This window comes from Rhea americana, unplaced genomic scaffold (genome assembly GCF_003343005.1).
Source record: "Rhea americana isolate MKP2758 unplaced genomic scaffold, rheAme1 scaffold_159, whole genome shotgun sequence".
Taxonomy (NCBI): domain Eukaryota; kingdom Metazoa; phylum Chordata; class Aves; order Rheiformes; family Rheidae; genus Rhea; species Rhea americana.
Window position 1 is genome coordinate 2,057,563 of NW_028185694.1, and position 11,908 is coordinate 2,069,470.

Genomic DNA, 11,908 nt, shown 5'->3' on the forward strand with positions numbered 1-11,908 from the left:
TTTGGTGCCATCACTTCAGCAAGTGGGATTTGGCACTTCTTTGAACAGCATTTTTGCTTTTTTTCTGGAGATCACCTGGATCCTAATAGTGATTCCAGTGTTCAATATCACCTTCTGTGCTTTTGAACTGCCTTGTGCTGCTGAAATCTAACCTCAGAAATAGATAGCCTCAGCTACAAAAGCATAGATATATATCTTTCTATCTCATTCTGACAAGAGGTTGCAGCCTGCTGTATTAGGACAATGCTAATCATCTTTTATGCTGATCTTCATATAGGACAGAACGTGGTCTTTAAAAAGCTAAATATGATTCAAAAGGCAGACATTGTAGTTATATACTCCATATTCTGTTGATTACTATTTTTCCTCTACAAAATGTCAGGTCATAAACAAAGTCTGCATCTGTGTAACGAAGATGCGGTAGTGAACAGGCTGTGAGTACTGTGACCAATTTAGTGTAATGTTCGTTTCCCTGGGCAACCACAGATTTTACGAATGATGAACCTGTTAAAATGTAAAAGCCTGCTTCCTTATCATTGCATTTCCATCAGCTAAACCAGAAAAGATGATCAGGTGGAAGAGAATTTCAGAGTGTAGAGCAGAAATCAGAAATTTAAAAACAAGAAAGTCTCCCTCCCTCAGCAGAAAGTGGTTAAAAAAAAGCACACAACATGTCTTAGGTGCCTTAACTTTTAGTCTTTAGAGCAAACTTAAGCATACAGATGACAAATGCTGTGATGAATCCTTGGCTAGCTATGTGAAATGCAACAACCTGCTGTGTTTTATTGCGCAGACTTTCAGAATTCGAAGCACGTTGTTTATGTTGTGACTCATCTGAGCTGGTCTTCATTAATTGCTTCTTTCCAGCAGATAAAAATTCAGGAAGATGTTGTGGTTTGGCTGTAATCTTGTTCTTTCTGATGTTAGTGGCAAAATTACTATAGACTTGCAGTAGAAGATAAGTGAGATCTGTGATCCTAACTCTGTATATGGCCTGATCACATCAAATATAAAGAGGATTGTATCATAAGGCATTGTTGGAGAATATCCATCTTTGCTCTTGAAAAAATTCCTGATTCCTGCTCTTGAAAAATTACTACTCAGCAGTAGTATCTCCATGTAAAAGACTGAGGAATTTTTTCACCTCCTGACTTCAATGCTGTGGGTTCTGAAAGAAGTCTATTAGCTAGGACTTGCTGTTACTGGTATTTTTATGTAAGCACTAAGAAGGCAGGAGCTCATCCTCAAGTTTCTTCTTTTGTCTTCCGCTACTGAAGAAGTAATCCATGTTTACCAAAGTCTTGCCAAGTTCAGTATTTATTCGACTGCCAATAATCTGGTTAGTGGAGTTGGGAACTTTGTCTGAAAACACAGGCACATAGTCTGGCAGTGGCTTCTGCTCCCTTCTTTTACCCTGGATAAAACAAACACTGTTAATGATGAAGTTTTCAGAATTACATTGACCACATATTAAAAAATAGAAGTTACGGAGATGATTAGTAGTATCAACTCTATTGCTTTTGGTGAGAGATTGAGAGTTTAGATTTCCTTAAAATTTGAATACATTGCGTACTGAATGTACATGACAATGATGCAGAAATACAGTAAGATGATTTTTCCCCATAGTCTTTCATGGGAGTAGGGTAACACAGACAAAGAAATCATTTTCAGCTATGCTGCATAAAATGRCGACTGAGATGGAATTTAGCTGCTCTAGAATGGTTGTGATGTGAGAGGTTTTTGTTCATTTTTAGTAAGCGGTTTGGATTTTAGCATGATGACATTATCTTATAAAATTCTTCCCAGGAAGTTCGTTCTTCTACCACTTCTCTTTCTATGGAATTGCTAATTACTGAAGCAGATTGAACACACGCAAATGTACTCTGTAGTGTAGGTAGCAGATGAATGTCATTTCTGTTCTCTTTTATTTTTCTAAAGTCTTTATTGTAAAACATTTGACAAATCATGCCTAAGTATGCTTCAGTTTAAAATAATAGGCTACTTTAAACTGATACAAACCAGGAAAAGCCTGGATTACAGTTAGATGCTTATTTGGAACTTACCATTTGGTCGTAGTCCTTTAGGAAACTCCAATTCTGATACCTTGGAATAGAAGTAAAAAATGCAATTTCATGTTTTCTCACATTAAATAAAGTAACTAGTGTTGCTCACATTTGAAATTCTATTTAAATATTCCATTTCATACTTATAACCTGCTTCTTATACCTGCAAACTATTGGTAATGACACCTGTTCTTTCAATATGGGAATAAAGGATGAAGCCCAAGGTTTTCTTTATTCACATGTTGAATCCATAGTAAATTAGGAGTGTTTTGCAACTAAGCGGGTAAAAACCAATAGAGAAAAGAGGCATATTTGCACTGAAGATCAGGGGACACCTAGGGTTGGTGCTCTGAGCTGGTTAGCTATGTTTATGCAGTGCTGCAGCTAAGCTTGATGCTAAAGCTGAACTAGTCAGTCTGCGCAGCACATTGTACCATGTGGAGGCAATGGCCACTGGATTTGTGCTCCATTCCTTGTCCAGGGCAGATATACTCTAAGTGCAAATAAAAGCTAATTTATTGTTGTGTTTATTATTATATCCTGGTATATCTGCATGCATAGTAGTCCCAGATTGGTTTATCTCACTGTGCCAAGCACTAAATGAATATATCAGATTTGGGTGCTGCTACATGATGCTAATTATTGAGAAATATTTGTGTCTGTGCCTTTCATCCATACCCACTTTTTTTTCTGTCAGGCTGGCAACACATAGCAACCTTTAACCATTCATCATCTCTTGGCTGGAGATGTGGAGCTGAAGAGTGGGTCTCATCAGGCTGTAGCCTGTGAATCTGATGAATCCTGCTACAGTGGCTTGCGACATCAGTTCCTCACATGTCTGTCTGACCTTTTACCAGAGTTTCCTGTCTTCACAGCTGAGAAAGGTGAGCAGAATGGGCACCAGCTGTATAATGTGTAGCTTAACTGCCCATGGAAGTTTTTACTAATATCCAGGACTGTGAACCCGAGTGGGCAGACGTTTGCTGTGGATGAGCCAGGCCTGCAGGCAGAGGATCTGGGGGCACAACTGGTAGACAGTCACATCCGTAAATGCCATGACAGCCCTGGCTTTGTGTGAGTTAGAGTTCTGATTTCAACCTTTCCACCAGGTAAAATCACACAGGAGGGTAGATGTGTCTCTGAGGAAATATGAATTGTGATTTGTACCTTCTCCAGAAGGTGAAGGAGGAAAAGGGATTTCCAGAAGGTTTCATTTTCCTTCTTCCTAAACAGTCCTGAAAGGGAACTGTTTCTTCCTCCTCTCTTTCTTTTGTGTGCCTGGCTGGTGTGTAGTCACAGCTGGAGCAGGTCTTACTTTTACCAAGCTATTTTTCTAATAGACACATTCATGTTGGGTGCTGAAGTATGAACATAAACAATTTTCCAAGTTTATGTGACAGAGGAAGAGAAGTTCTTAACTTCTGGTTCCTTCAGCTCACTGCTGTCTACACAGTCAAAGCTTAGCTTGTACGTATGCAGTTCATAGTAACAGTGGGATTTTCCTGTCTGCGTATGGTTTGCGGGGCATGCTCATGAGATTTGCAGATTGGAAATACAAAATAATTTTTTGGCAGAACACTCTGTTCAACATTCATCTTGGCTGTTTCCAAGAATGAGAGAAGAGGTGATAATATCAGTGGGTCTGCAATAAATTATAAAGGCTGGCACATTTATATCCTTGTTGTGGATATCCCTATAAAGCTATAAGATACTAAGCGTTCAGTTCTTTGCATCTATTTTAGCTTAAGCCCAGTGTGCCAGGAGATGTTATATTATTATATTAGCATAGATGTTGTCAAGGAAAGGAAAGCAAAGACGATATAACATTAGCAAGCAAGGTGTTAGGGGCTCATCCAAAATCCAAGCAGGAAAAGATTTTTCCCTGCCAGCTCAGGCTTTGGATCAGGCCCTACTGCTAGGAAAGGGCACTGGTAACCTTGCCAAAATTGCAGTGAATTACTTACCAGCTTTTTCTGCCTCGCTTCTCAGCCTCCACTGTCTCTCTCCAGATCTTATCCCCTTGGACTGGGTTCTGCTGCAGGGYAGCCTGCCTGTCCTCAAGGGGCTGAACTGGGGGCCGCGCACGGCCCGGCAGGGCAGCAGCAGCTCGGCCATGGCAGGCTGGATCCCCGTGATGCAGTGCTTCTGGCAGCTGGGACCTGGCCAAAGTAGCTCTCCTTAGTCCAGCAGTGGTTCCCACCATGTTCATGTCAAGACTCAAATACCCCCAGAATTRCTGGATATATTGAGACCATTAGGAAGGTTAAACTGCTATTGCTTAACGCTTTCAAAGCTGTTTTTCTTCTAAAATTTTCTTTTGACTGTTGTCTTGAAGCGCTTTGAGAAAGCAGACAYGCCAGTGCTGGCCTGCAACACTCCGCTCGTTCCCCCTCTTTTGTTTAATGAGCATTTCCTACTGGTTATGCTACTCCATTGGATGAACGCTGAAGGAATCTGTTAAGTAACAATTTCATAAGGAGCAGCTTTTACCAAAATCCATCAGGCTCCAGCGATAACCAGCAAACCCTCCTTGTGAGACTGCAGCTGAGGCCATGCTACGTGCAAAATGCCCAAAACAGCAAAACCTGGTAGCGTAGCAAAACCTGCCCAGCCAGCRCTGCTGTGCTTACTAGGAGGCTTTTGTTATGTTTCCGCAGCAGAAGCAAAATCCCCTGAAAGCTGCTGCTTTCMCTGGTGTGTTTACTGTCTCCATTGGAAACAAGTCTGGCCCATGAATATTCCCCAGAAAGGGAGCAGAAAACCCAGTGTGGATAGCTGCYGTGGCCCTGAACTCTGTTTGGGGCAGAACTTGTTTCAAAAAAGATACTTTAATTCATCTGTGYTTTGAAAGCTCCTTAATTTCAGATTTTATAGAAAGGAGCAGCCTGAGATCATCAAAACCCTTTTTTCAGCACTTAGAGATACCTGGAAAGGACATTAAACAACCAGGAGAAGCTGTTCAGTAACTTCAAAGGGTTGTAAGGATACAAAGTCAGAATTTTCAAAACAGTGGCCAAAATGACAGTGTTTGTCTTTACAGTCCGGCTGCCTGGCTTTTGTGGTATGAAGTCACTTCCTTCTTCAGTATTTCTGATCTCTCAGGAAATCGGAGCATTTTTAAGTATAAATTTCCTCTTAAATACTTAACTGACTTGTTTTTGAGTAGTGTGGATTAGCTCCAGATGAATTCTAGCCTCTTGCTTCATCTTCCTTGTAAATGCTTGTGAAATGTAGTCTAATTTTTAAGGCTGTTTTGGCAAACATGTCAAGTATTTAGAAATGCTTGCTGAATTTGGTAAATAATTTCTCATCAAATAATTATAAGATAATTGAAGCATTTCATATAAACATTTTTGAACATGAAATTTTTCAATATTTTGTATTGAAAACAATTTTGTCTTTGCAAATTGGAAATGTGTCCAACTAAAGAAGGATTTTTTAAAAAAAAATCCCAAATGGAAACAAAATGTTTGGTTTTGAGGTGAGTGAAATTTCAGCCGGCCTTATTTTTCTGAGATAATTGAAACTTAAAAAATATTTTCCATCCCTTCAGCCAAAAGAGAAAAAAACCCTCATGTATTCATACAGTACTATAATAGATTGATAAAATGAGCTATTTGCCACCCAAGCCTGATAGTTGACTCTAGTCCTTCTGTGTAATTTGCTTATTTTTCTGCACTGGTTCCAGGTCCTCCCCAAATTGGAGCACACAGAGCTGGTTGCAGAGTGGGTTGTATCGGCATCTGATGGCTTTACAAGAAAGCTGAGGCACTTTTGGGAAATCCAGTGCGTTAATCAATGCATGTAGGATTTTAGACTTCTGATCCAATTGGCAGTGGATCCCAATAAGAAGTGGGGCACTTTTGATGTACCAGCTGCTGTTTAGAAGTCAGTATTTGCCAGTTACCATTAACGCAGCTGTTTGAAACAGCAGTATAAAGTCTGTTCCTGTGCATTGAACTTTTTGTTTTCTTAATTCTGGTTTACTAAGTTTCTGTTTGATTTTTATTCTAGTACTTTCTTCAAGTCCATTCCTGCAAATAAAAATAATAATAAACTAAAAATGRTTTTTAGTTGCCCAGCTGGGTACATAGCTTCCACATACTACCTGTAACCCCTGAGTAAACTGTATAGAAAGGCAGGTGCTAAAAGTCTACTCTGGTAAGAGGGAGTCTGCACAGATGCAGGAATTGTATCTCCTCAGTCTTTGATGCAGCTGTAGGACTACAAAGTACCTCCACATCATCTAACTGAAAGACAGCTCATAGGTTAGAGCTAGGCCTATGGACTGAGACTTGACGACTTCAGAAGAGAGGGAAATCTTTACCAGTTCGGACTTTGAGCTTAAAACAAATGTAAACTGAGTCTATATGCAAGGATTGGATGCTTCACAGTGTTCCAGCTGTTCCTCTAGAAATAATACATGGGAATGGGTTCATKACTACTTGAATAAAGGAGTTTTTTAAAATTTAATAATAAGGTGACTTGATAACATATCTGCTATTCCAAAAACAGACTGTGTTTTTGGAATGTTTTAAAAATATCCGATAGCCAATATTTTAAAAAATATCCCACTTTCTATTGAGACCTGAAGTCATTAAGGGAATAGTTATGCATGATTAAAGCATGTCAAGGTGAGTGAAAGGGTAAGGTTTCTGACCATTGCTCTAGACTCCTTATTGGATGTACCTATAGCTCTTTTAGGCTATTTAATAGATTAATGACGCAGCAGAACTTCTGCAAATACTATGCTGTTTCCCTTCATATTGTCRTCTGCCAGTTTAGGATTTTATTTGTTCATTAGAATAACTTGGTGCATTTAAGCAGAGAGCTCATTCGAATTGGTGTGACTCATTCACTGGGCACTTCTTTCTATCCTTTATTAGAATAGCCTGATGTGTATTGTGACGTGATGCCATATGTATCTATGTAAACTGATTGTAGCGTCTTTATTTTTTTCTGTTTGAGGACATGAATTTTTTTTCTGAGTCACACAGCAGGAGACAGTGCTTTTGCTTAGGAATTTGTTTAAGGATTAGTTTATCTGGCGAGCAGTGTCAGTGCTTGTCATTCTGAGGAAGAACTTAACACAGGTTATTGTTTTGTTACTGCTAGACAAGTGATGATATGAACTACGAAATCGTCTGTGAAAAACTACATGTGAGTTTTCCCCTCTTCTTGGAGGAAATAATGTTTAGAGAGGCTTTTTATGGACAAAAAAATTTTCAAGTGTTTAGATAAATTATTTTTATTTGACCACAAGAGGGTATTGCAGTATAAATTATGCAAGGCATGAACTAATGTTTAATGTTAATATGTGCTACCTTATTTTTAAAATATACCTCTCATAAAACTTACCATTTAAATTATGCAGTGCTTAAGGAAATCAGGTTATATATGCCTTTATTTGATATCCAAGTCCAGAGACGTTTTTTGAGGTACATTTCCTAAGGATTGAGTTTTTATGGTAACAAGCATCTTGAAGCACAGGAATAGGTCTTCATTAATTTCACTGGAAGACAGATACTTCAGAGGCTTAATCCAAAACACTGGAAAACTTACTGTAAATTGCTTATTTAAATGCAAGAATGCATCAGATATACAGAAGGGAAGTAATAGCAGATCACTGTGGCTGTTTTGCTCGGAAGTGCATGTTGCTATCAGTGTCAATAAGGCTCTGATCCGATTTTCTCATGTGGTTCTAGTTGCAGAAATAGGGTCTAAAATCTTTTTTAGCTCATTTATGTTTCCCAGACTTCTCCTTTACATCCAAATCTTCTAGAATATACGTCCAGTGTTATTTTACACTTTTTTCCCAAGTCAGTATTGTGTTGGGATATTTTTCTACAGAAGTTATTTCTTCTAAACTTTCAGGACAGTATTAGCAGATGTTCATGCTGTGTTTGGCATGGAAGAAGAAGCTAGAAGGATTTCTGGATTCTCCTACTCCTACATCTGTTGCTGAATTTAAGAGAAGTTACACTGTCCATTTCTCAGCAAAACCCACCTGCAAAAGCCAGATCGCATCATATGTAAAAGATGCATTTCTGAGAGTTGTGATTGATAGCGATTTGATGGAAGACAAAGCATTTTTTTCTGTAAGAAGGATTGTGATAAGGGTTGTTTGTGGAGTCTTAAACACCAGTTCAGAAGCACAGGGAGAGGATGTATGGCATGTATGATTGAAAAGCAGAAACAGAATCATGAGCTGGAGGAGACAGTGGCTTTCCAGAAGCTGGCTCTTCAGAGCAGATCTCCACTCTGAAAGATCTCCAGCACTTCACTGATAAGACTGAAATTCCTATGTAAATTTTGTGCTAGGAGCAGAGTTGATGCTCTTGTTTCTGAACAATTATATTTTCATTGTCATTATCATCTCAAATGAAACAAGATCCTTCAAGTCAGCTAACAGTGGAGGGTAGAAAAAAAGAGATAATGGCAATGGGTAGCAGAGCAGGGTGTTAAATGGTTGGTGACAAAACACTGAGCACCAAAGAGAGGAGTGATGAATAGCAGACCATTAGTGTGCACCTTTCTCACCCGTCCTGGGAGTTAACCAGTGAGGGCACTGGAAAGCCCAGAGATGAGAGAACCTATGTATACTTATGACTTGATCCAGCAGGAGCCAAATGGGTTGGTGTATATGGCCAAAATGAAAGTGAAATGCTGTAACTGCCAGTTTGTAATAAAATCTCTTTTAAATTAAGAGAATACAGCCACCTGGTTAAAGGTCTCATTTATTGCAAAATTTTATTGTAGCTTTGTTTAAAAAAAAAAAAAAACTTCTTTCTTGTCTTAATGGAGTTTTGTTGAGAGACCCTGGCAAGTTTAGCAGCTGTTGTGTCAGCAATATACAAATACCAAAGAGGGAATAGCTGCTTCTGGTGACGCAGAATCTAACACATGAAAATAAAATGGAAGCTGTAATGCAGAATGTAACAAATCTGTTGTGTTTCTTTTCCCCCTTTTAATATAAATTCTAGTGTTACAAAACCTGTTAGCTACTGGTGTGTCATTTGCTTTCTTTGAAAAACAAATTAGAATCAATCGGTGGCTGTTCCTGCACAATGTGCAGTCCCCATTACTTTCTGTATTAGACCTGTCAAATGTGAGCAATAGTAAAAATTACAGYGGGAGAGCAGCTGCCAGGATGGAAGGCCCACTGTTGGATAGATTTTTCACTAACATTCTGCCAACTGGATTGCTACTCAGTGATAAAAGGTTGGAAAGCACTATTGGTGTCTTCTGCTTACACCTGCCATGTGGGCTAAGTGACAGATTTTCCAGAAAGGAACTCTGCATGACTGGTGTATGAGTAGGAACATTTAGCCTGGTTTCAGGAGAAAGAACCATGAATGTGGGGTGCTGCTGTCCTATTCCTTTTGCCCCCATTAGTGCCAGTTTACTTCTTGATGTGCCAGCATGGCATGCAGGCATGTTCTTGCCCATTATGTCCACCTGCTTATGTTGTATTTATGAAATGCTGTCAAATATTTGGGAGACAACAGGAAGGAGGTAATGTGCTTTATGCACTCTTGTGACTGCCAGCCTTAGCAACATGACGAGTTGTGTTCATCACTGGCTGAGTCTTAGGAATGTTTTCAGCTGGTATTTCACATAGTATCAGTCTTGGAGGCTATGTGTGGTATTGCAAGGACAGCCAAAATTGTTATTATTCAGTCAGAATTGTTTAAGTCACATTCTCACCACAGCAGGGAGCTCTTATAATTGCATAATGGGACTTCTTTATTCTGGTTATTCTCTCTGTTTCCTTGCACAGTTCACTAATGGTTCTAAGGGAATTGCAGCATGTAGAATTGAAGTGGCCACGTACTTCTGAAAACGCTGCGCTTCGTATTGGTTTAGTAACTAAGGCAGTGGTCTTGACCTCTGAAGTCTGACAGCCCCACTTTCCTATGATTATATGATATACATCCATTAACAATTAATATGAGCTTACAGGTCGGTTTATAGCAGCTGAGGAGAAGCTGCTCCACAAATATTAAAGAGAATCATTTTTCTCCGTCTGTTACCTGGTGCTCTTGTAGAATTTGCATGATTATTTTGTGCTGGGAAGTATTACATTCAAGATGTGTAGCACAGCATATTTTGGTGTTCAAGATGCTTTTCAATTCTCTTTTGGATTTTCACTATTCCTTGGCCATATCCTACACTGTTTAAGAGTGCATTTGTTGATCTGCATTTTAATACATTAAATGTTTCAATTAAGATCTGCTCACCATATTCAGAAAGGGATGTCAATTACCAAATATTCTTTTCTTTGCTTCATGTAACAGATTTGGCAAAGTCAGAGTTTTCAAATCTATGTGCCTAAAATTTGTTTTAAATTKCATATCTGGGTACTTAGATGAAAGGGATCTAATTTTTCAAATGTTCTTAATACTTGCAAGTTCCATTTACTGAAAAATGAACTACTTCCTTTTAACTTTTTAAAGATGAACATCAGAGTCTAAATTTGGGAAGCCCTGTCTGTATATGTCAATCACAAGCTTTATCTGCTTTGCAGCAAAGTTTTTACCGTCTTCATCTTCACTTCTATTAATATAAGTTTTCTTCTTAAATATAGAAGCTAATGTTGTATCACACTTTAGGCTTATGTTTGGCCATACTAGGAGGCAGAAATTTCTACTACTAGAAGATAGAAATAAATTCTTCCTAAAGGCAGCATAATATCATAACTGTCTAGGTTTTTTACGTATAGCCTTTTGTTTGATTCCCTAATACCTGCTGGCAAGTTTTATATCACAGGATCATAGGATAGTTCAGGTTGGAAGGGACCTCAAGAGATCTCTAGTCAACCTTCTGCTCAAAGCAGGGTCAGTTCTGAAATCAGATTAGGTTGCCAGGGCTTTATCCAGTCTAGTCTTGAAAACCTTCAAGGATGGAAACTGTACAGTCTCTCTGGACAGCCTATTTCACTGCTTGACTGTCCTCACCATGAAAACGTTTTTCCTGATACCTAGTCTGAAAGTGAACTGTTATATATCATCCTTACACTGTATACTGCTGTGAACAGCCTAGCTGTTTTCTCAGTAACCTCCTGGCAGGTACTTGGAGACTGCTGTTGGGTCCACTCTTCTCCAGGGGACTTTCTCTTCCCCAGGCTGAATAGGATTTTGTGACCCATTGCATTCTCTGTGTTACACAAATTTGTCAGATCTTCACCTAACTCGGTTCATTCTCTGTCCCCGTGTGATTCCACAACATATATACACCCAAGAAAGGTGAATCCACAGGACCTAGAATGGAAAATACAGGGAAAGCACATTTGCCATTTTTTTTTCTTAGAGCACCTGTATTCTTTCATAGTTCAGTTTAGCCCCATTCCTTCTAGGGCTGTAGAATTTCTTTGTTTTGCTATGGAGTTGGAAACTTTTTTTCCCTAAAGAAATGGACAGCCAAAACAATGTGAAATCTTCCTGAATGTGCTTGGAACTTTGTATTTTTAGCTCAGCAGTGCAACAGTTCACATGCCAGTGCACAAACAGTACAGCAAAAATTAAAGGAAAACAGCTACATCCCAAGACCTTGTGGCCAGAGCAGCCAAGCAGAATTGGAACAGCTTCCGGACTGGACTTTTATTCTAACAGATGCTTTCTTAAAGATCCTTTTATGGTTTTACTGAAGAGACTGGGAGCCTGACTGTAAGAGTTGGCTGAATTGAAGTTTCTAGAATAGGTCTGTGTTTTAGGAAACCTCTTCCATAGGTTGCTAAAACAAGATATGAATGAATGGTCCGTTTGAATGCTTAAGTTCAGAAAAGCTTCCAAAGTAGTAGACAGTTAYGCAATTAAAAATACATTTACAGAATTGGAGTAAAATCC

At 39.0% G+C, this 11,908-nt stretch overlaps 1 protein-coding gene across 1 annotated transcript; it reads right to left on the reverse strand.

Moving 5' to 3' along the window:
* Positions 1–1,222: 1,222 nt before the first annotated feature.
* CIMIP5 (ciliary microtubule inner protein 5) lies at positions 1,223–4,328 on the reverse strand. The gene is made up of 3 exons (XM_085299974.1): positions 4,028–4,328; positions 2,064–2,103; positions 1,223–1,414 (listed from the first exon to the last, which is right to left on the reverse strand). Exons 1-3 carry the CDS (start codon positions 4,270–4,272, stop codon positions 1,223–1,225), a joined length of 477 nt encoding a protein of 158 aa, XP_085156100.1. The 5' UTR covers positions 4,273–4,328.
* Positions 4,329–11,908: the final 7,580 nt, after the last annotated feature.